The sequence below is a fragment of the Venturia canescens genome, chromosome 10 (genome assembly GCF_019457755.1).
Source record: "Venturia canescens isolate UGA chromosome 10, ASM1945775v1, whole genome shotgun sequence".
In the NCBI taxonomy this organism is placed as follows: domain Eukaryota; kingdom Metazoa; phylum Arthropoda; class Insecta; order Hymenoptera; family Ichneumonidae; genus Venturia; species Venturia canescens.
The window spans coordinates 12,799,489-12,824,951 of NC_057430.1; the positions used below are offsets into that span (position 1 = coordinate 12,799,489).

The 25,463-nt window shown below is 40.2% G+C and overlaps 1 protein-coding gene across 1 annotated transcript; it reads right to left on the minus strand.

Moving 5' to 3' along the window:
* Nucleotides 1–15,625: 15,625 nt before the first annotated feature.
* LOC122417110 (PHAF1 protein CG7083) lies at nucleotides 15,626–23,331 on the minus strand. Its single transcript, XM_043430376.1, has 8 exons — nucleotides 22,874–23,331; nucleotides 22,203–22,285; nucleotides 21,892–22,119; nucleotides 21,587–21,799; nucleotides 21,106–21,255; nucleotides 20,597–20,761; nucleotides 20,220–20,396; nucleotides 15,626–19,565 (listed from the first exon to the last, which is right to left on the minus strand). The coding sequence occupies exons 1-8, from the start codon at nucleotides 22,935–22,937 to the stop codon at nucleotides 19,368–19,370; spliced, it is 1,278 nt and encodes a 425-aa protein (XP_043286311.1). The 5' UTR covers nucleotides 22,938–23,331; the 3' UTR covers nucleotides 15,626–19,367.
* Between the last annotated feature and the right edge of the window lie 2,132 nt (nucleotides 23,332–25,463).

Here is a 25,463-nt window from a genome sequence, read left to right on the forward strand (position 1 = left end):
GTATCCCGCAGCTTGCTCCTTCGATGGATCCTCAAAAACTAACGATTACGACGTTACGAGCCTCCCCGAAGGACTGCAGATTTTCAAGGATTCGTCGAGCTGTCCGGCGATTCGTAGTTTCTTCGGTTTTCGACAAATTTCCCATTTTTTTCCTCCGAATTCATCGGCTTTGAGTAAAGAGATTTTTCGCTTCTTGAATTATTTGAACTGGATTGAAATTACACCGAATAACATTGTCGAAATACCGGTTCTTTTAGTGCCCCCATTCGTCGGGACAAGAGCTACCTTTTGTGAAAATAATTGGACGAATAAAAGAACTCGCACGTATGCTATTCAGCCTGTAATTTAGAACTTGAAGGAAAATCGAGAATGGTACGACGGTGCTTCGAGGACCTTCTGGATATGTTTGGGGAAGAATGGTAAGCTTTTCTCACTGTTTTATTTGCGCCGCACTGTGAGAAATGTACCTCTGAGAACCTCCGCTTTTATGCCCTCTTGGCGAGCTCCTGCAACGAGGGTTCTTTTCCCCTGAGTTTCCCCTCGACGCCGCGTGCGCCGATGAAACCCTCGACGAGCTTACACCTTTTGCAATTCCTACCCCTCGACAATAACACGATCTCCTAAACTCTTGGACATTGGCCCGTCTCGTGAACAAACTTACTTGAGCTTGTCTCTTTCTCGAGAGAAATAAAACGAGAAGGAGAGGGAGGGGGGAAGGGATAATTGCATTTGAATTATGTCAGATTCCCTTCCCTCGATGGGGTGCTGAGAAAACGAAAGATTAAATGATGCTCGCATGCCATTTTTCATCCCTGCTCCATCCCCGCCAGGATTCATTCTTAATGCGGACACTCAGATTCATGGTCGTTATCGTTCAAGTCTTATTTTAGTGAGAAATGCTCACGCGAATGACGATAAAATAAAATCTAAAAATTCACTCTCCACGGCATTTGTTTGATTTTTGGGAAAATAAACAAAAAAATTGTTTTTGTTTTTTCATCAATTGTGCATGGCGAGTGATACGTTTCGGGGATAAATTGAAATAAAAATCCCAGTCGAAAGTCGTATTTCAATGGTTTTTATTACGCTTTTACGAAAAAGCTACAATAAAAAGGGCATTTTTAATAAAAACTTGAATGCGTGATCAAAAATTCTATCGCACCCCACGAACCGCGTTTCGTGGTGAAAAATTCCTTCTAACTTTTTTGCATGCGGACCATAAAAGCGCGTACATTGCAGTTGATTCGTTTCGTATGACATAAAAAAAAAGAAAGTTTATGATTTCGCAATAAATACGATTTTTACACTGTTCGCAAAGATTCGAGTCTACCGCCGTGATTGTTCAGGGTACGAATGTACCCGTGCTACTTTGTAATACTTTTGGTGTGTTAAGTTCTCGCGCGCGGAGCAAGCGACAACCGGAGATGGTCCATCTGCGGTGGTGCCATAAAGTTCAAAGACGAAGCAACTTTGCAGCAGTGTGCTGCGAGGGAAGTTTGATTATCTTGAAGAAGAAAATGAAAGGAGGTTTTTTGATAGCCCGGAGACGCTGCCTCTGGGACTCAGCCTCCGGCTCATCTCCTTTGGGAATGTCTCATTCTCACGAACTCGCGCCCCGAAAGTAGCCACGGGACTTTGACGTTTAAGTGCACATATGGCTTTGCTCGTCGCTCGCTATCGACAAAGTTCTACGCTCGAGCGATAACACTTTAGCTCAAACCCGGAATATTATGTCGAGAGTCGAAGTTATCACGGCGCATAAGATAAACATTATAATAATATGGCCCCCAACGAAACGCGCAAGTGGAAAGAAAGCAGAGGATTAACTCACTCCTCCCGCACTCCTCGCGACGATCAAACTTTCGGTATAATTGACTTTTGTGCTTTTGTTGGATTTTCATCCCTTGGAACAGAGTTTTAAGAGATCTGCTCTCGATCGAGGAACAGACACTGTCATGGACCAGAATCGAACTTCCTTTCAACATCGACTCTCCAGACTTTTCAACTCTCTTTCTCCTCTTTTCCTCTTCTACTCGTATACCGATAGTTTAGAAATTGAGAAAGAACAATTACTGTACTCCGAGAGATACGAGGATTAAAAATGTTAGATCCTCTTGTATTTACGGGGTATTCCATATCAAATGGAACACTCCACTTTCATTGAGAGGGGCATCCTTTTTAGAAAGCTGAACATTTGTGAGGGTTTTGTTTCTCCTGTTTACAAACGACAAAAAAATTGGCGTGATGGGAAATCAGTATGTACACGCGGTTTTGTGCATGTGTTTTTGTGGTAAAAGCTTCTGATTTTTTTTAACTCTCGTAACTTTGGGAATAATGGACCGAAATAAGTTTTTTTTTTTAAATCTTCGGTTTTTATTGCTCTTTTCGGTTCATCTTCGTGACTGTTCTTCAGCGTGAAACGAAAAATGTCCATTTTGAATGGGAGGGACATTTTTGATATTTTTCAAAAAATCCTCTAAGAAACTTTGACCAATTTAACTATTTTTGAGACTAGTTTTATCGTGGAAAAATTATTCTTCATATATATATATATATATTTTTTTTTATACAAATTTCTTTTTTTATCAAATGAGGGTTTCAATAAAAAAAAATAGTAACTTTCAATTCTATCGAAAATTACGCGAAAGTTAACGTGGACCATTAAGGAAGTTGTTTTATTAGAAATTATGTGCGAAAACCGAAATTTTACGACACGGGAAAAATTTATAAAGTCATTTTGAGATTTTGAATAATTGGGGCGGTTCATTTAATGGAATACCCCCTTTACATCGTTGAACCACCAACGTGGCCAAGGATTATATTACATTTTCGATAAATTCCCCATCGAATCGCTCACATTGGAAAGACTCATTCTCATTAACGAATATTTTTAAACGAAGGTGTGGTTGAAGAAATCGAAGAAATCGAGAAGAATCGAGACTTCGCGATGGCATAATAGTGAATACTTCCGAGTCGAGATGAAAGAGCTGAAAGGTATGTCGAGAGTGTAGAGAGACTTTCAAAAGTCGTGTCCAATTCGCGCAGGTTTATCGCAAGAACGAAACTCTCGCACGAAAGCTTCAGCGCGAGAGGAAATTTCCTAACCAATTCAATCCTTCTAATCGACCGCTCCTTTTGAGGCGACTTGCAGAAGGAAATAAGACCAGAAAGACAAAATAATAAGAAACGAGCTGGTTTTTACGACGCTCGAAAGTGCCAGTAATTTACCCATCCGATATTAGATCGATGGTTTTATTAAGGTATGACTCCTGCGTCGTGTATTCGCTTTTCTTGTATTCATACGATTCATACTCTATTGATCCGCAGCTGCACCCACTTTCGTGCAATATAAACTCAACAGAGCTTTGTGTGTAAGATCTCGTGTTAATTGTTAGCACAATAATATCCAAAGAGAATATCGTTTGTGCGCTGGCATAACGAAGCGAACTTTTCATCAATTTCCACTTGCCGAGTGCGTTTCTCATCGCACTGTGAATCGCGGACGTCGAATTATTTATTAATTTCGAATTTTCGAATTCGCGTACAAGCGAGTTGTATCCCAGCAGTCGGGGATCCACGAGGAAGCATCCGTACTCAAAATGAAACGAGAAATTATTGCACGTAGGATTTTCTTCACGCCGGGAGTAGAAACAAAACGCACCGTTGGCTGCTCTCCGTCGGGGCTTTTTTCTCCTCTTTTTTCCCCATTGCAGTATCGCCCAAAGCACAGGGTTGTTAAACGCCTTTGGAAAATTGAAATTCATTTGAGCGCGACGCCGATAACTTTAGTTCACGAAAATACGAAAATGCATTATTTCTCACGCTCAATTCAAACGGCCTCGACGTTTATATTCGTATATACGTCAATGTGTATATACGAGACTCTCTCGATGTTGGAGTCCGCGAAGAAATTCGAGCGGACCGAACCACCAGCGAGCGTGTGCTGTTTCCATCGCGCTTATCGAGCGAGACGCGATCTCTCATCCCAGATCTCCCCTTTCTTCTCTCTTTCTTTTGCCAGCAAATTCTTTCGGAGCTGCTGCTTCTTTTTATCAATATATATATACAACGACGTACAAAAAGTTTTAACGGAATGAGGACAAATGGAACATGACCTTGTTCATCTGGGTTATCTAATTTTCGTTGCTACCGTTTTTTTCTCAATTTCGTCCATTATCCGTCTTAATTATCTTTCAGCCGTGAATGCTCGATCCGATAATGATACTGATACGCGCGGAGAGTTGTCTCGTGAGGGAAAATAACCGAAGAGAGATTCTAATAATAAAATCGCACTTGCCATCTCTTTCTACGCTCGTTTTTTCCTCTGCTGCTGCGCGGAGGGTTCATTTTCACTAATGAATTTTTCTTACTTCGGCCCATTTGATCGCACAGTTCGGTGACGAATGACAAGCGCTTAATTCAGAATCGGGGGATTTTCCTCGAGTAATTTGTTGGGAATTCGTCACCGACTGTGAGCTGTGCCAGAAGTTACTTCAGGCGGAATCGTTATCTTGCTCGCGGAGCAACATTTTCGGCTTCTAAGAGTTCATGTCGAAGGTAATAGAAAAACCGGGTGAAACAGAGTGGGAAAGAGTCGATGGAAGGATCGATGAACTTTTTTGAAAGAGAGCTTTCTGCTTCCGTTCGTGCTGAAAAGTCGTGCAGTAGTTTTGGGAGAAAATACAGTGCAGACGAGGCAGGAGGCGGGAGAGCGACTCAAACGAGCCAATACGCTTTTTCAACGTGGCATAAAAGAGAGAGATAGAAAAATAAAACATCAAAAAAAACGTTAAACAAACACAAAGAAGGAATACGTGAAAAAAAAACGCTTTTGGTACGTCGGTGGATCGATTTTAGTGGACGGCGACGCGAGTCAACAATCGCCTCAACGAAGATGCCGCACGTTTTATTCTTGTTCGTTAGTACATACTTCCGCGTTGTTTTATCACTATTTTTCCTCGCAGCGCGATACGAGAGTGTACGACCGAGCGACAATGCTTTTTCGTTTTTTTTCTTCCCTCCCCCGGCCCGAGGGCGAGTGATTTTTGTTGGTAGAAGCGACCAGAGATATACAGCGTTCGTTATTTTTCCCGTATTTTGGACGGATCGAAAGGAATCGATATTTGAAATCGACGATAGCGAGATGTATGAACGCGTACGGCGAGCATCGAGCAATGATAGGCAAACAACTGTGGCGATCCGTAGCATTTTCCAACTGCTGCGTCTCGTCCTCGCACTCGCGGCCGCGACGGAATGCAAATCGTTTTCAATACACTCGCTCCCTCAATGCTCACACCGGACCGTGTGCAATCCCAGTCCAGCCACGATCAACGATAATACCTCCGCGTTCTTTTTCTCTCTCTCTCTGACTCTCCCGGTTTCTTCATCCCCCAGTAATTCGACCTTTATCCTTCCCTAAATCTGTCCATCTCAATTCTCCTCGGTTTCGAGCACCGTCTCTAGTTTTATCCTTTCGAATGGGAAACCGCAGTAGTTTTCCGATGAGGTACGTTGACGGAGTTCACTGGTAATTAGCAGCCGAAACGAACGTCCGAATGTCGTTACGATTTATCTCGTTTTCTCAAGATTTGCGTTTACATTTGGTAAAAGAAATGAGAGCCTTACGACGAATCCAATAGGATTACGCGCGTATGGATACAAGTTAGGCGAACAATCGCTATTCCCTGGGGAGGAAATAGTCGCAGTGATAGAGCACAGTTTGATGAACTGGCATATTCCCGTAGAACATTAGCATACAGGATACGTACGCTCGAAGACAAGCTTTACTACGTGAGCTGCTTCACTAGGATTGCTCACCGACGGTGGACGATCTCCGGCTCCACTTAAACATACATATATGTGACGTATAAACGTGTGTCGTAATACTCCATGGGATTGCTTAGCCCCAGGCATATACGCTTATTCGCCTCGGAGAGATGGACAAAAAGCGAGAGAGCTAAACAGCCCGGAAAAAGTGTATGAGAGACGGAGATGTTGAGAGGAGGCAACTGTATTTTGAATCGGAATAATATTCGTGAGAGATGAACTTTGCAAGATATAACACGAGCGGAACTGAGGACGTATATTCGTCTCCCTCAGGACCCACTTTATCATGTCTGCTTTGCCCGGGTCATCGTATCGTTTTCCGCAATTGCTCTCTCTCTCTCCCTCACTCGCTCTTTAAATCATCCTCCGAGCCTGATTTCGTCGATACGGTTATCATCCGAGTTTTCATACTCCGGGATACGTAATAGGAAAAGTAAAATCACTTCTCTGGAACGGCTCAACTTGGGCCGTAAGTTTTGACGATGTACTATTTAGCGAGAGGGCGCCACCGATCGATTCTCAAGCGAGGAGCAGAGATCGAGGCCGGTGTGCGGTGGAGCAGGCAAGTGAGCATCAATTTCTATTTCCACGGCGGGGCGCTCTGCCTTTGCTCCTTTCAGAAACTGCTCGCAGACCCACCCTGCTCGCAGCTCGGTTTCTCACCACTTCCGGTTAATAGCGACGATAGCGTTTATCGCCGAACGAGGCTCCCTCTCCTTTGAAACGAGAACGAAACTCACTTGACCGTTTTACTAGCCATCCGAGACGAAATACCGGGGCCGGAGACCCTCTCGCTCGTTCGCCGTCGCCAGCGAGAACGCGTTGCACCGTCACACTCGTGTCTACCCAGGGACGAGTAAAGCGACAATAAACATTCGGAAAAAAACGCCAAAAGAAAAAGGCATAGGAAGAAACGGAGAGAAAAAAGGACGAGCTTTCCACTGCTGTCGCCGTCGCCGCTCGCCGTATGAGAACGGGAAATACTCAGGGGAGTTGCGAAACGATGAACATCCCCTTCTTGTCCACTTTTCCGATGTAACCGGCAGTAAAACTCTCGGCGAGCTCTCCGAAGACGATCCTGGTCGTGGGCCAAGCATCGAGGAAAAGGATGATCAACAAAAAGCAAACAAATAAGAAAAAATATACAGTGAAAAACATGGAAAAGAAAACGAAATATACTGCACGTCTGATATATAAAAACGATTCAATGGCTGCAACGAGACAATCTCATTTCACCGGACCTTCCTCCAGCATAAAGTGCAAAATATATTTATATATTTCTCTAAAAACTACACTCCATTCCCCAGCAGCAAAGAGATTACAAAAAATCTGTACACGAACGCAAAGGAAAAAATAAAATTATGCAAATATACACAGCAAGAGAGTGGACGAAATACAGTTAAACATGATCAAGAAAACACACTCACGAGCTGGGTCTCGTGCTCGTATGCTCGCTTGATGAATACGCCAAAAGCCAAAGAGATTGGCTACGCAAATTCTTGCATTCTACTCTCATATGCGAAAGTGCTCCCGGTCATGTGACTTCGTGTTTTCGTGCACTAGAATATGAACGAAAAAAAAATAGAGTCAAGTGCTAACAAGAATCGTTGAGCTCGAGCTGCGGCCTTCCTTTCACGATCGAAAGGCTCGATACACGTATTCAGATTTCCGCTGCCTGTGGCCTTCGTTCTTCACTCTTCTTTTATTCCGCGCCGACGACAGTGCTTTGAAACAGAGTTTTTTTCATTATGCATTCGTAAAGACATTTTTTATTGAAAAATTACAATACAGTCGGATTTTCAAATTTCCAAACGTTTTTTTGACTGTTGTTCAACACTTGTTTGTTGCCCGTGGCCGGCTTCGAGGCTTTTCAGCCTGCCATGCACTGTTCGTAGATTCCAATCGAAACGAAAAGCATTATTGATTTCGAGCTTTTCAAAAATCCTCCTACCAAAAACTGATCGAGTTTCTTTCTGTAGCTCGTCGAACGTGTTCCATTCGCTCCGATTCCCCAGTTTTCTTGTACACCAAAGTTCAAAATAATGGAAATTCGTATTTCTCCTCCTGGCCCGATTTCTAGCCTCGTTCACTTATTTTGATCGATCTACTTTCGCGAACCTCGCGAACCGGCCAATCTTCCATTTTTCTTCCTCGTCTCCGTCGCACTCTCTTTATCCAGTTTACAATCCATCAAACAAGTTCACAAATGTATATAGGATCAGATGATGATCCATAATGGCATAGGACACTGCTCGCGCGCAAACGGACTCGTGCGGAAACGGATGCGACAAATCCGTGGGAATTTTTCAACCCTCCAAGAACTTGCAGATGAGTCACTTCGTTTCAACGCACAATTGTAGACTCTCCGTTCCCTCTCTCTTTCCTGGTCAATCGCGCAATAAAAAGCGGAGTGGAGAATCTCGTAGGAAGGGTAATTTTTCAAATTATATTTCACGCGATAAGACGCGCGAGGCCAAAAGTGATAAAAACCTTGTCGGAAGAACGCGTGGGGTGAATCATCCGATAAGCCCCCATCTTATCTCCATAAATCTACCGTTATGTACTGAGAATATATATCATATGTACGATAACATATGTGTAGTAATGTATCAACGAGCTTGAAGGCTTATATTTTGTGTGCATATGATATTATATAGATATACGTATATAGTGGGGAAGTTAGCGCCAGCAGTGAGCAAAAGCCTTCCCTCAATGTTGAAGGAACGTCTCAGGATCATAATTTCTGAATAGTGAAAAGTCCAGATTTACGAGGTTCATTTTTATACGGAAAGTTATTTCGTGGAGTGAAACGAGGGCTTTTTTTCAATAATTCGGGTCGAGTTGACATTCGTCGTTGTTTTCGTTGTGTACAATGGATTATTCTGTCGTTCGGAGATTCGTAACCGTTCGAAAAAGAAATTTGCTTCGATTTTTTATTATAAATACTTATTTCTCAGGACTAAAGTAATTTCCGAGGGACATTGTCCCGATGGTTAATAACGGTAATGATTTGTGAAAATACATTAACGTTGTCGATATCCCTGATGGTATTTCTCTCGGTAAATTCGAGAGTCGAGAGCGCTCCGCGCGACGAATTTCAGTTAAATTTGCGGTTCAATGGATTCATTGGAGCCTGCAGGTCCGCCTCGATCCAGTCGGGCATCCTGAACGAGAGACGGAACGATAGTTCTCTGTGTTTTCCGTACCGCAATTTCCAGCTGCTCTCCAACTCTGTATAAACATAGGGGATGGCCCCGGAGTCCGATGATCAATAGCGTAAACTCCAATTGGAAACTGAATTCGGAGAGCAGAAAAGTTCGAAACTCTGTTGTGATTAATTCCTCATATTTGGTTAATAATTAATCGAGAAAATTCTACGAATCTATGACGCTTCGATGTCAAAACTCCGAGTCTAATGATTCAGTCAACTCCAATGAATTCTCGTAGGAATTTCTCGCGAAAAAGTTCTCCCCCGCGCGATTCTCTGCGGGCCCGTCAGTCTCGCTATGAATCCCGATCGAAAGGAGGCCGGGAAAAGTTTAGCTTCTCGACCCTTCGCTCCACTCGCTCCAAGGCCCGAAGCCTCGGAGACAGAGAAACGTTGTCGAGTTATTTATTAATGAAAATTGAGCGCTCCACAACTTTGGACGAAACATTTCACCTCCGTCTCCAACCGTTCGGGCAATGAGCCCCTTAAAACACCGATCCGTCAATTCTGACGGGTAACGACTCATCCGGAGGAAGTATTCGATCGGAAATGGTGTTTAAGCCTCCAAATCAAAATTTGGCTTTGCGCACCTTCATTTTGCAGATCGGTGAAACCGGATTGACTATATATAGTACGTGTGGTATAAACGCACATAAACTCGAATGAACTGCACACGAATTATGAACGCACGTAAACAAAAGATAGAGAATAATGAAGTACTGGGAAGCTCGAAGAGCAGCCAAGCCGCGAACTCATCACACGCGATTATTGTATATCTGCTTAACATGTGTTGCCAGACAGACATTATGGAAAACGTGATGCGCGTTTACGTCATTCTCCGCCCATGGGCAATTTCCCAAAAGCCATTATAACCGTCAGGATTATGATGCCAGTTTCTAACTCGATGTGTCATAATTGTGACTGTTGTTGGATTATGAAAACGCGTCGTTTCGAGCCCTGCAACTACACGACGATGATTTATCGATCCTCTGGCGCGCGCGCGACTGCTCATCGTTCAAAGTCTCTCTCGACTTAAACCCATTTTACAAGGCACCCTTAAATGAAAAGCGCATCGAGTCTTAACTATACGGGTTAGCACCTTAAATTCTCGCGCGAATAAAGACACGCGGGCCAAAAATTTCGTGCTACTTCATCAGAAAGAAAATGGAGAAAAAAAAAATATATCGAAATATAAAACCGACGGAAAAACCTGCGCAATATTTGGAATGAGAAAAATTCTTGTTCGCTGTTGAACGAAAACTGAGGTCTTCCGTTTTGTTTGATTTTTTCGGATTCGGATTCATGGGAATGATCCTTCATGAATATAACTGCTTTTATTCATCGCCCATGATAAAAGGATAAATATTTTTGTTCATCGGAATGGAAGTTGCTAATGCACTTTCTGTGCGCGGAGTCGCGCGGAGCTCACCGCACCGGGACATTCAAGCTGCGGGCTTATTTCTCGCTACCCTCCTCTCGCTCGCTCTCTGTTTCTCTTTCTCTCTTTCAACCCATTATGCTCTCACCACTTTGATATCGCGTGCTTCAAAGCAATTTCCTGGTCAAACAGCATCTAAATATGCAAACATCAGCGACTGCGTCAACGCGCGTGTATGCATCTATGCACAGTGAACGAGGGTGTGCGTTAACGAACATTTTGCAATAATAATTTTGCGTAATTTACAGGAAGCGATGAACGAGAAATGTACGATTATTGTAATGGAACCTCGAAATGCTTTGATCCTCGAGTGCGTCGATGAAAAAATGAGTAATCGCGTGTAAAATTATCGAGAGAGTTGCCATATACGAACGGAGAGCTTTTGTTCAATTGAAGGGAGAAGATCGTTTTTCAGAACATCCGTTGGTTCGTTGTTGTTATGAGAAATTCTTTCTGTTTTAAAATATCAAATTCGCAAATAAAGTTTGCAATGCCTTCATCGTGTCCACTGATAATGAAATCAAGCCGCTGTCCCTTTGCCGGTTAATTGGAAAAAGTCTCGATGTAAAAAAGCCCGAAAAGCCCGTTTTTCGAAACTCAGGGCTCGGCGACGCTCACTAAAAAAATGGTGCGACGAATTTCGATGAATTTAATCGCGCGATTATTCGCGGAACGTTCAATCGCGAGAGTCTCCTACGGCGGGTTCTTTTTTCGGTAAATCGAAAATATGAAATGTACAAGAATCTCGAAAAGCTGGGTATGCGCATGTAAAAAAACTATCTACAGCGATGAAAATACAAGAGAAACGGGGATGAGAACTTTATCCGCGAAATTACCTTTTATGCTTGGCCTACTTCGTGTCCCACGAGTGTGAGGAGGAACCAACGAGCCGTGACTACTTTCGACTCTGTTCAAATATATGTCACATCGACGTTGAATAGAAAGAGAGCAAGGGAAAAGCCTTTCGATCGTTTGGTATTTAACTCGCGACCCTTCCATTCTATTTTCTTGTTTTTTTCGATATTTCGGTCGCGAAGCTGCTCACCAGTTTTTAACACAGGGAACGAACTTTCGATTTTTCGCTTCGTCGTTTACTTTCACGTTTTCATTTATAATGCAATATATTCTCGAAAGGATTTCCGTACACGTTCGGAATTCAATTGGTTTTCGATCAACGAACCTCCCCACTTATAATATCGTCGTTGAGGCTCTGACACTTTTCGATAATTGACGAGATTCCCTCGGCTTTCCAGTCGGTACTTTCGTCTCGTTCAGACTCATCAAATATACGCGTTTCGAGGATCTTTTTCGACTGAAAATCAATCGGTTTTCGGTGCGGACGAGCCACCCTCGAGCCGAATGTGCGGGCTAACAAACGTGCGCGCGGAAACGCATCGGGCATTTTGCTTATTCGTTTTTTCGTAACCGTCAAATGTTTCGCTCTCCTCATTCACGGCCGTTTGTTTTCCCTGTATTGCCAAAACGAATCGAATCCATATATCTGTGTTTATGAACGCCAGCGAAATCCGCTCGCGGGTTTATCGGAGCTCGTTCCCGCCGCTTTGCCTCCGGATTAATAATTCAACGCGATTAATATTTATAGAAATTCACGAGAAAAATCGAAGCGCCCGATAGGCAAAAGGGCTTGCGAAGCGGATTTTCGTTGGAGCTATCGCTGCAGGAAAAGAGAGACTGAGAGAGAGAGAGAGAGAGAGAGCGATCGAAACGGTTTCATGACCCCGAGCGAATGGAAAACTCGCTTTTTTCGAAGCACAATACTTCGAGAAGCTTTTCTCCACATAACTTGAAATATTTGAATAAATATATTTCGTGCCTGTTCGTTGAATTCGTGCCTGAATTCTGGAATAAAATGTGAAATAAGTCGGGTAGCTCCGGGGAGCGAATTTTTTAACGATAAAAAAACGTTTTTCCACAGAACTTCGCAGAGTGAGTGCGATTCAAGACCGCGTTCGATCATTCCCCCTCCGAAATTCATGGCTCTCCAACATTTTCCGAGTTCCTTCATGCAGGAAGCGCATCGTTGACCGCAGCGTCAAGAATCCTCTTTTCGAATTCGAGCTTTCCCAGAGCAGGCTACATATTTGTCCCTCGAGAAGAAAAACGAACGCAAAAAAGAGAGTCGCAACGAAACAAAAATGGGAGCAGGCCAGGAGAAAAGGGGTTAAGAAAACGGAGCTTTTACTTACGAGAAATGGGTAAGCGCATGAGGAGTTGACCCCGCGAAGCCACGGGTTGACTGACCCCCGCGCGACAACACTGCACTATCGATTTCTCGCCCACGTGGTTCGCTGCACCTTGGCACACCGAACCAGATTTCCACCCTCTATTTCTCTCTCCGACTCTTCCGCTGTCGTCTCTTATCGTCTCTCTCACACGATTTCGTACACTGTCAACGCGCATAGATATATTTTTTAAAATGTACGTATAGCACGGCACGTGTTAAAAGCGAATAGTCGACTCGTGAAAAAGGCCTGAAAATCGGGTCAACATTTTTTCAAGTTCGGATAAATTTGATTGGCTTTTCGAGCTCCGCTCTACAGAAATTCGCTTGTTCTTTGTGTGTTTTTTTTTGTTTTATTGCGAATGATACGCACCGCCCGAAGTCCCGTTACCGAATGGTATGAACCGCGGGGCTCTCTCCGCATACTCGGAACAGAAGTGGGTATACCCATCGCTCAAGCTCTCGGCGCATACGCCTCGATCAGCCACCCTCTTTTCTCCACTTCTGCCGATTCTGGTGCTCCCTTTCAACCCCCTTGCCCCATTCTCTTTATGATTCCACTAGCCTCGAACCTCTTTGGATTAGCAACTTTAGGGTTTCGGCATTTTTGGGAGAGCCTGGGGGGATTGGGGGGGGGGGGGGGGGGGGGCTAATAATCGCAAAGTTTCGAACTGATTCAGGGGTTGTTTCTCTGAAAAAATTCGACCGAATCGTGCCCGTTTCGAGGCGGATGATTCACAGGAAAATGGTTATTGCTAGAAAATTACTGACGTCGATTATTCCCCAAGGCTTCATGGACAAATTCAACGAATATTTAATGCCATACGATGGTTGTGCATTCTGCGAATACACAATAGGAAAATGCTCGTTTATTTTGGGACACGCGGGATTTCACTCTCGGAGCAAAGTTCGACGTAAAAAGGAGGCCAATTGAGAGTTTCTGGGGCGGATGAAATCGCTTTCGGAGAAGAGGAAATATACAGTGCGACATTCGATTCAAGTGGCGAGTGAATTTTTATCAGGAACATGACATTATTTACACGCGTTTTTTCTCTTCTCGCGTCTATGATGAATCTACGCGAAGGCTCATTTTACAGAACAGCAATTGACCCGTGAACCTATGAAAAGCAATATCTCGTGCTACTTTTTATCGTTAAAAATCGAGGCAGGCGAGAGCTCTCGATTGATTGGTCGAACAATTGGGATGATGCGGCGAAAGCATAATTCGGAAAAAGATCGTTACATTCATCGACAACGCGATTGTGGATTCATTTTTATTGCTGCGCTTCAACGCTATAAAAAAAAAAAAAAAACAAAAAAAGTGCTTCGGGACAAAGCATGTTCGCTCCAATTTCCAGCGACGCTCCGCGATCAAGAACACCTGACGTATCACCTCTCTGATCGATTGCCAAAAATGTCGGCCAACCTTTCAAACATTCTGGATAATTTATAACGCCAAAAATATTTGTTGCAATTGATTCATTTAAATACCGAAAAAGTCAGCTTAAATTGAGGAATCCAAAACGAAAATGCGTTTTGGAGGTTTTGCTAAAGGGGTGAAAATTTTGAGAAAATTTAATGTCGAAATCCGAAGAGCAGCCGCAGCAAGCTGGATTGAAGGAAGTGAAAAAATTAAGACACTCGAGGCGAAGAGCCTCGGGTCGAGCACTTTGACGGCTTCGTCGTTTGCTAGCTCGAGAATTCTTTGTAAAAAGCTTTGTCCTCCGATCGGAATGCTTGATGAAAAAATCTGTGTAAATTCGTTGGTTCACAGGATGATAAAAAATCGATTGGCAGGAAGTTGAAAAATGAGAAAGTGAACGGATTTCTTTATACGAGGTTTTTCGAGCGAAACGCTCCTTGGAAAAATGTGAGAAAATGAGCGAAATTCGACGACAACTTTGTTCGAAAATGGAGTGACGTATTCGGATGATTTCGAAGAGATTGAGAGTCAATCGGGATCCCTTCAATCCTCATAATTGCGCAGTAAATTTGCCCCCAATACTGAGCCATTTTTGTCGGAGAATCGGTACGATAAAAGCGTGTTCCTGTCCGTGGAAACCCCTTGAGAATTTATGTGGAGAGTTTCACAACGAGCACTCGAGGGAGTTCGCGAACTACCAAACGTAAACTTTTGCCCCGAGCGACTTTATACCATTGTCGTTTGAAACGAGTGAGGCTTACGCGAGGGGATGCGACCTCGCACATTTTCATTCAGTTGTTCTTTGCGCCAACGAGAACTTGTTTACTCGCCACTGAGAGTATTCGCGTACATAAACATATTAAAATACCCACACATCCACGAGTTATTATAATAAAATATACATTTCGTTAACGAACGCACAATGAGGGCTTCCTAATAGCCGAGCTTCCATTTCTGTCTCCATTTGTGTTGGAATGAAAAAATATTTCCGGGCCCGAAGAACAACATTGACAAAGTCATTGAGAATTTTTCTAAAATAATGAAATAATGAAGATTTTTTCCTCGGTTTTGCTCGATATTCAGGGATGAATGGAATTCTGTGAATTTATCAGAAAAAAAAATGTTCTATAAAATTCTTCTTTACGGGGAACAAAAATGCAAAAAATGTTGTTGCTCGAAAAGCGGATTTGGCAGTTATTCGAGGAGGATCATCAGGAAGAATGGGAAACATAATTTTTCCCATTTTTCATATAAAAATATTCAAAGCTGAGACCAAGAGGACAGAGTCGTGTCAATTTTTTTCGAAAATGAGAAAAAAATGTCCCGTGCCTCCATTCCAGTTTCGAGTGAAAAAAAATCTCGAGGCCGGAGCATAAAAATTGTCGAAAATCGTGTGGAATCTTTTTGAAAGAATGAAAAAAAAAATCGAAAAAAAATCTCATAACGTTCGTTTTGTCGTTTTGTTTTTTGTTGTTTTTTTTTTACGTATGACTTTTGAGATCTTTTATTTATCAGGTAAACATACAAAAGGAGTATGCAATACGAAGTGTAATGAGGTCAGACATAATATGAACTAATTATTATTTTAACTCGGAATCGTCGTAGACGAGGCGCCGAAAATGAGTCGCTTTTAAAATCCGCACCTTTCATTATTCCAATCGCTTCTTTTCTTATTTTACACGAAAAGACGCAATGCAGTAAAAAAACGTGGGGAAAAAAATGATTAATTCGGGTGAGTCAAACATCGCTGACTGCTGCTACTTTCCGAATGTCTTTTTTTCAACGTACAATTTGAAAAAAAATTTCTATAATTTCAATATTTTTTTCTATATATTTCATGAAACAGCGAGTTTTCCCGCTTAATAAATATCACGTGAATCGATGATTGGTGAACAAACAAATCAAAGTGGCCCTCTGTCGACTTATCACGCTCGTTTATGTTCTCGTCTACAAAACTCAATGAGTTGTTAACATTCCTTTGATTTTTGTTTTCTCCATTTTCACATTCCGTTCTCTCGTATAATCGATCGAACGACGTTTTAGGATAACATTATAGTGCATTAAGCATTTTAGCTATATTTTAATCGTTATACATTAACATTAATGATCGATTCGTTCCCGTTGGATCGAAAAAAAACGTGCATTCGCTTCGAAAGAATTGTCAGGTCATTTTTCGATGACGATACACGCTATTTGAGTCCTCGACGAGTTCGAACGAGCGATTAATCATTTGTGCGATTGTTATTTTCCCTTTTTCCCCTTCGTCAAACTTGCTGCTAATGATTTTCCAAAAATTATTGCAATTTTCATGAGTGAGACTTGTTTTTTTCTTCACTTTCAATGACGATAGGAATATTTACAGCCAGCGTTATAAATCGAGAGCAATTTTCAAAATATTAGACGCGAAAAAATAACGTGTGACTTAACAATTGAAGAGAAAAAGAGAGAGAGAGAGAGAAAAACATTCGTATTTGTAATTTAGAATTTGCATCGACGTAAATTTCGTCGTTATAATTCGAGGAGCGTTTTTGTATAAATCATTTTGGCAGCAGCCATTGATTGCGAATGAAATACAAGGACGTAAAAATCTGCACCTATGGAAGTATCATTTGCTTCGCCGAACGTATGCCTCGATTTATTCTGTACAGCCACGTGTATTTTTTCAATATTTTATTTCATTATTTTCACCATTTTTCTTATTTTCATCAACAATTTTGTCGTGTGTGTTTCGCTTCATTCTTCAGTGGCTTTCGTTACTTTTTGTTTTTCTTTTTTGTCAATTCATAGAAAAATTATGCGTATAAGTACCTACATTAAAACACGTTTTGCTCGCGCACGACTTTATTCCCCCTCGAGAGTGCTACGCGCTATCCTCAATTCTACAATCAATTTTTCGGATTAGACTTACGTTTTTTAGTTTATTTTTTTGCCATTTTATGTTTATTTCATTTTTTTCACGTTTATTTTATACTTTTTCTGTTCAACTCTCGCAGAGTCACATTCAAAACAAAGAGATCTCTGTTATCGACATCTCTCAGTGACGAAACATTTTTACACAATAATTCGAAAATAATTGATAAGATAATTAGGAAAAAACAAATATTTCCATCGAGAACGCGAAATGAAATTGAAATAGTGGGTCTTACGGAAGAGAAGAACAGAAGATTTAATTTCACGTTAATTTTCGCTGTTTCGGAGGCGATTGAAAAAGCGTTTGAACAAGAATAACAATGATTTCGTTTTTATCTTCGTTCTCCTTTTGTTAATGTTGTCTCCATGACACAACACAGTTTTGGTCTTTTTTTTTATTCTTTTGCTCGGATAGTTGAACGATAATTTTTATTGTTAGCCAGAGATTGGCGACTCTCGTTACTCCGAAAAGTATTGAAATTTTTCGTCAGTGTGATGTTTTTTTTTTTACACAAATTCATCTCCTCTCAATTGTTTTCCATTAAAATTTGTCTCGAACAAGTTTCATTCGATTTTTTTCACATTGAAAACGCGCGAGTTTCATCACATTTTCATTTTCTTTAGATTCGTCAGAATCTATCGATTTTTCTGACAATTTCAATACGCACAATTACACTCTGGAACGACAGAGCTCGTACAACATGAAAAAACAGCTGATATGCAACATTTTTTTCCATCAACACAACCCGAATCACAAACGATTCGTCGTTGTTTCCCAAAGAGTTTTTCGTCATTGCGTAAGGTACAATGCGAAATCGTTTTTTCGAGGACAAACATTGATTTACATCGAATTTTTCATTATCGGAGTCTTTTCGAACGTTCTAAACGAATTTAGCACAAAAAAGGATGAAATTCGAGCTGTTATGATAATTATATTTCATCGTGTTATGTGGAATTTCGAAAAAATCCATTCGGTTTTCATTTCGAAAAGCGGGCAGTGTAAAAAGGGCATTTTTCCGTTCGAAGGACGAATTCGCCCAGTTTCTGTGCCAAATCGACGGTTAAATTTTGACAGATTGTATCGAAAAGTTTTTGGCACATATTTATCTCGCCTCAGATCGACAAGATCGTATATTACCATCTCAAATTCAAAAACATCTAATTCCCTTCGTTATTTGTCTTCAAAATAAAGAGAGACGCAAATCTCTGCTATCGGTTGACATGATTCGACTCCTTGCATCACTATTACTCTACTATACGAGTGTATTCAAACGTTATCTGACAGTAAAGAAATAAGTGACGATACTTCCTCGACGATAATGAGTCGAGCGTACATCGTTTATATGCATACACAGATTAGGATTATCCTCCTTGTGGTTTTTTTTTCATATTCCGGATATGTACATACGAGAGTAGGGTTTGGTGGAACCAAAAAAAAAAAGAAATAAAAAATTAAAATAGTGATAAGATGGCGATGAGTTTAAAAATGGAAGGTCGATTTAACGAGCGATCGGAAAACAACAAAAAATTGTACGAACGCGTTCGAACGTTCCAAAAGTATGAAAAAAATAAAATAAAATAAACCGAAAAATGTGATTTACGATAAGAAGAAGAGAAAAAACGAGATTTGAATCGTGGCTACGCGGTGGTGATTTTACATACTTAACAATTATTATTACCTAAGTGTTATCATGGTCATTGTCCATTACTATCTAAGCGTTATTATTATTTCATATCGGTTTTTTTGTTTCTTTGAATTATTCTTATATTTTATGGTTTTTTTTGTTGTTTTTGTAGTGAGTTTTTCAGCCGGACCACGAAAAGTGATCGCCGGGACATCGGGGGAGGCCTTTTTGTTATTTCGAATCACAGCGACGAAGTATTTCAATGAAATTTGATGTTTCGTGTGGTAATTTTCTTTCTTTTTCGATGGAAAATCCCGTTGATTCCTTCAGAGCAGCGCTCTCAATCGCAGCCCCCCAAAACAAACCCGCGTCGGTTGCGCAGAGATTACCTTTCACCGTAAGCTCCACTCGTCGTTAATGCCTCTTTTGTTTCCGTCTCGGAGAGATATTTTACAGGCCCGAATGTGCGAGCCGTCTCTCGTACTTTTATATTTTATTCCATTTTTTTTTGTTTGCCTTCTAACGTCCTTTTTGTAGTTTTTTTTTCGTATTTTTCTTTTTTTTCTTCTTCCTCGTTCATCTTCCTTCCTCTTTTTTTTCCGATTTTTCCCATGTGTTTCGAGGAGAAAGAGGGAAAGAAAGGGAGCAGCACTCTACGTGTCACAAATGTAGCAAACGCAGGCTCTTTACCAAGGTCACGCCGCCGTATAAAGTGTTACACTCGCAATATGCTGATTCGCCATTACTTCGACAATCGCATCGCGTATACCGTAACAGAAAGTACAACCAAATGGATTTGTCGTGTTGGTCGATGACGCCCGATTCAATACCACCGGACGGGCGCTCGCTCTCAGCTGCTCACTCACTTTGTCCCATTTTGTGTAGGCAGTGATCTGAAAAATATCCATTCTCTTCAATGATTCTTCTCTTTTCCACGCTATTTCACAATACCATTTATAATAAAAATCGCTCCCTTTTATTAAAAAAAAAACCCTTCGTCCGAATTTAATCATACTATTGGCAAAAAAAACACCGAAAAGGTTCTAACGAAGTTCAATTTTTCAATTTTTACGTGAAACGCAGTACGCGGAAAGAATCAAAATGTTGACGATTGAAAAACGTTCACAACGAAAATGATGAATTTTCATGAAAAAATAATAAATTATTCAAATATTCGCACATTGATGTTTTCCAAAATTCTTCCCTTTCAATTATCTCCGTACAAATATACATCGTATGACCGTGGTTACATTACGACACTCCTTTGTGACAACTGAGGAGAAGTTCGAAAACGTGCTAACGAAGCGATGACACATTCAAGGTAATTTTCCACATCATTGATTTCGTGCTCATCTGTCACGTTATTTTACGTATTTTTATTGATAGCTTATTTTAACCGAAGCAAACGTTAAAATAATGAAACAAACGACCATTGGTACGATAAGATCTAGGAAGTTTGTCATCTGGGTTCGATAAAATGAGAGATACAAAGAAAAAATAAAACTTTTCAAGATAAAATGTGCAAGTGATGAAGAAATTTTCCTTACCGTAATGGGAGACGGACTAACGTCGATGAGCTTTCCTGATTCGACCGAGCTAGTCTCGGGTGGTAAGGTAAGAGTGAATTCACAACGGTGATACATATTAAAATTATAATGCCCTGGATAATTTGTGTGGAGAACAAATTTCTTAACGCATTGGGTTTTCGCGTCGAATAGAACGTCCTGGAAAGAAGAGGAATATTTCATTCAGTTATTTATTTTACTTCCATTTGTATAGAAAAAACTTTGTTAAGAAAGTTTATGCGATTCTAATAGAAAATTGGAAATTTAAAAATAAACATTTTTTTATATTCGACTAAATTTAGTAAACTTCTTTCTAATAAGGATTCAAAATTAGATGATTTTTTTTTCATTTTACTCACTAGTCCTAGGGTGAAGTAATTGTAAAAGAAATCAGAGCGCTTTGTCTTGTCTCGCTTGTGAGCGTGAGGGCTGTGAATTCTCATTTTGTCCTCCGCTTTAAAAAAAACGCGCGAAGGTGCTCCAAGCGCACTCAAAACGTCCTCGCACGTATCACCGAACCATACCTTCAACAAATATTCAAATCCCGTTGGATTCAGCCACAGACGTGAAAAATAGGTCCGTAAGAATAAAAAAAAGAAAAAAAGACTGTTTCACTAAAGATTTCAGTCCAAAATGTACTAGATGTTTTTTCTTAATGCAAACTCGATTTAGTGAAAATTTCGTACAGGGCATTTCTAAAGCATAGAAATGGTGAAAAAAAATAGACAAAAAAGGTTTTTACCAAGGCGTTTTAGATCGTTTTCGAACTCATCATGAAGTCTGAGATTAAGTTCCAGTTTGCAGCCTTTTTTTTTACAGAATTTTGTATTTGAGATTGTGAGTAATAAAGAATGTATTCCTCTATTACCTCTTTGGTGAGACAGAGCTTCTTCGGCTCAAGAAGAACTCTCGTAACTGAGCTACCTTCCGTAAAGAGATGCAATCTGAGACCCCGAGTGCGTGCTTTGTCTCTGACAACTTCAGCTTTCTCGAGATACAAATTGTTGTGGTAGCAAGTCTGCAAAAATAAAAACAATCATTAGAACTTGGAGGAGTTTCTCATGTTCATCTCATTTCAATAAAGCAGCGACGATTTTAATCGAATTACTTATTGTATAACATGTTTCCTTTTTTATACTTTCAAACGATAATTTGGAATTAAATCGAACCATTATCGACAGAAATGAACTCAAAGACTTATCATCCAATTTTTCCTAAATCAATTTTCTAATCGACCGACCATATTTTTTTGTGAATTTTCATTTCCAATGATTATTTCATAATGTAATGAAAAGAAAACTTCATTTGTCGAAATAAGGGTAGATTTTCGAGCGAATGAAGGTAATTACCAGTGGTAAAGGAGGTGGCGGTGCTTTGAGACTGTGCTCTTCGCTGCCGACAGCTCCGGCTGCCATGCTACCAACATAAATGGCAGTTTTTGCAACTAAGGGTGACGTTCCGTTGGGGAATTGCAGTGAACCCAAACCATGAGCATAACCCGGCTGGAACTTTGAGTCAATTGGGAAATAAAATGACAAACCTCTGAAGTTGAGCACAAACACCTGGTAGGACACAAAAATATATAATAATTACATCTGTTTGACAATGAATTAATTTGGTGATCACTTAAACAAATTCCTCAATTGAATTTTACTTGTTTATCGCTGTCGTAAACACCGGGATGAGTAGCGCCAAAGGAGTGTTCGATTTGCTCAATGGAAGGCAAAACTTCCGGCGAGTTGAACGGCAAGCCACAATATTTTAATTTCACCAATTTCATATTGTATATTTCAATTATTTTTAGCCTCTGTACTACAGGATCGAATATAAGTCGTACTCCGTCGTGAGGTAAATTTATCACCAGGTCTACTTCTAAAGGATTCTGAAATGTATCAAAAAAAAGAAAACATTGAGAGTTTTTCTCGTAGAGCAATTATTTTCACAGTTTTTGTTTTGCTGACTTACAGTATCGCTATATAGAACTTGTACTCCTCTTATAATGCCAACTTGAGACTGTATTATGGATACAGATTGAGAAAAATGCATTCCTGAAATAGAAAAACAAAAATATGTCAACATTGCTTAGAGCGATAGCAAAAGAATTTTTCTCTCGTGGAGTCAAACGACATTTGGAAAACGTAAATAGAACATGATTTTATGAAGTGGCAAAAGTAAATAAATACTAAAAAAAACACCGTGATGACCCAGAATTATATACTTTTTGGGAATGAAAAAAAACGCGCGATTTGAAGATTTTTTCGTTGAATATAAACGAAAAAAAAAAAAAACAACGAAAACATCAAAATTTTCGTAATTACATAATAAGATGATGAAAAAGGAACAGACTCTCATTGTTTACACGAGCGATAGTGAATGAGAAAATATATTAACGAACAACCATTGGGAATGTATGTTGAAAAGAAAGTAGATCGTATAAAAGAACGTCGTTTTTCGAACAATAACAACGGGTTCAAGCGTCCAACGGAAGACAATGCATTTAATCGTGCGTTTAAAAAATGTAGGGGAAGGAAACGTAAAAATAGGAATTGGAGGAAAAAACAAAATGAGGGTCATGAAAATGGGTGGTTAATAAAATAGAAGTTTCAATCCAAAATGTTGATGATTTCATCACTTGCCTAAAATAAATTCCCACTGCTCACAACCGATGGACCTTTCGGGCACCACTTCGAGCTCCAGCATTCTACGTTGTATTTGTATAGCCTAAACACACACTTTCGTATCTTTTTCTCTCACTCCCACTCTCCTCTCTTTCTATCTCTCTGGTTTTCGCACTCTCTCACTCTGACCGACAGATTATAAACAACACAACAATGACGAAAAAACAATGAAAACTTGACACCTTTATTCGCCTTTCAATAATTAAATAAGTTATTCGTATAAATCGTTTGATTGGTTTTATTTTCCCGAGTACTGCGTTGTTTCTTTGTCTCTGCGACGTACACAGGGGAGAACGCAGCGCTCAGTGAACGGCCATATTGCCTTTTCTGCCAGTCAAAAGCTAACGCACACTTATACCACCGCCGCGGCTGGCGAACTGTCATCGAACAGCTGATGCGCTCCTAACCCCACCAACCAATTTTCCTCCTCCCGTTTTTCTCTCACTTATGATACGATCGTACACACTCACACACAAACAGAGGGAAAGAGAGAGAGAGAGAGAGACATTATTCTAGAGAGTCGTTCGTTTTATTCATCATTCGTTGCACGAGCCACAGGGTCGCAGCAACAACAACGCAGTGCCCTTCTTTTTTTTTTAATTTACATCATTCATTATAATAACGAATAGACTCATCGATTCGAAACTTTTCATTTGTAATAAACATGGACGAACAAGGTCTCAGATTCCCTGGAGAGTCGAGTATTTCCAACATTTGTACTTGACGTTTATATACGAAAGCAGTGTGTTACACGTTTCAAACGCAACGCATTTTTCTCAATTACGCCAAGTTAATCACTTTGCCTTTTTTGAATGACATCATTGCTCGCAAACGCGTTTGAAAATGACAAAAAAAAATTATCTCACGAATCCAAGAATCAATAGAGGTCATTCGTTCGAACATGTACGATTTTTTTTTTGCAAAAACATTGGAACGTACGAGACCGTGAAGCCCCTCCTTAATTTTTTTTATGCGATTCAGGAATTGAGCAGTGTACACTTTTATATAAAATATTCATGTAGAATAAAAAAACACACCAAGCCGAAATCGAACGTCGTGTCAACTTATTTATATAAATAATATAGATATATTGAAGTACTTTTATAGATGTGCGGAAAACGTTGTATCCGAGAGCAGCGAGGATGTTATACACACAAATGCATTTCAATCACGCCAGCAAACCGAAGATTATATGAATATATTTCGTGTGCATTATTGCTCGTATAAATGTCTTCGGGGTGGGTGTTAATAATAATCAAGTGTCTTGTGTTATCGAATCCCCCTTGCAAATAGGAAAAAAGAGAGGGAAAAAGAATGCTTTTATAATTACGATGGGCCTTTGTTGTTTGTTGCCCCTGGGATATCGAAGTGGCGCGACGAAATTCCAACTGTGGCGCCATCTCTCTACTCCATGGCTAAGCTTTCTTTCAATTACCAATTAATGATAAATTATCGACAGAGAATGTAATCTCTTATTTGTTGAATTGGAAACAATAACTCGAATAAATTTACAATAATTCGCCATTAAATTAATAAATATTCAATTACCCATTCAATTAAAATGTTGTTCGTAAATTTCTTATTTTAGTCACCGGTTTAACAATCGTTCCACTTAATTTCGATTATTTTACTGAAAGTAAAATTGAATTATTTTCTCGTTGCACGTTTGCGGAGCGGGGCTCACAACAACATTGAATTTATTGTATAAACGAATCGGCGCTTGCTTCAATAAGTCAAGGCATTTTTCATGAAATTTCGTCTAATTTATTTTCGGATTTATTTACGAGATTTTTATTCGTTTTACTGTAATTTATTCATTGAACTGCATTCTCAAATGAGATTAAATTTCAGTTTATCGAAAAATTGAGTAATTCGAAGCATGCGAAATTTAGTGAGCTAAGAAATATTAAATCTGAAGCTGAAGCAATGTTTTTACGAATATTTTGTGTCTCGATCTGGGACTTAACGCACGAAAACAGCAGAGCAGACGCTCGTGACGTTACGAATGTTCGAGCAACCGTTGCTGGGCTTGTTGACTGTGATGACGTATTTGGGGGGCTCGACCGCATCGCATATAAAACTTGATAAATAAGTAACGGGATATCGTCGCTCGTTCACCTTCGTAACACGCTTCCCAGCAGTCGTTCGAGCCTTGTTTCCACAAACGCGATTCATATTCGAATGTCGAGCATCTCGAATTCACACTCGAATATCATGAATTTTTTTTCTTGCTGATTGGCAACTCGTTCGAAATTTCATCATTCCTTCAGATGAGATTATTATGGTTGAAGCTAAAAGCAAAATAACTCATTGTTATTCTCATGATATACCGATCGAATTTATCGGAACATATTCCTCTCTCGCATATGTCGCCTGACAGACGAACGTAAACAACGCCCAACAAATCGTAATCTTGACCAGAAAATTCCCAAAATCCTGCTTTGTAAAGATCAAATAAAATGTTCATTTATTATTCAAATTATTTTCGTATTTTCACTATAATTTGTAAAATTTCAATTTTTTTTTAATTGAAATTCGTAAATTTTTA

Excerpts from the sequence above, each read along its gene's own strand:
- LOC122417110 (XM_043430376.1), bottom strand. The coding sequence starts at position 22,937 with ATGCTGGAGCTCGAAGTGGTGCCCGAAAGGTCCATCGGTTGTGAGCAG. Across the intron at positions 22,286-22,873 it reads GCAGTGGGAATTTATTTTAG|GAATGCATTTTTCTCAATCT; the intron begins GCAAGTGATGAA and ends TTTCTATTTCAG. Across the intron at positions 19,566-20,219 it reads TTAGTCCGTCTCCCATTACG|ATCACTGCCTACACAAAATG; the intron begins GTAAGGAAAATT and ends GATATTTTTCAG.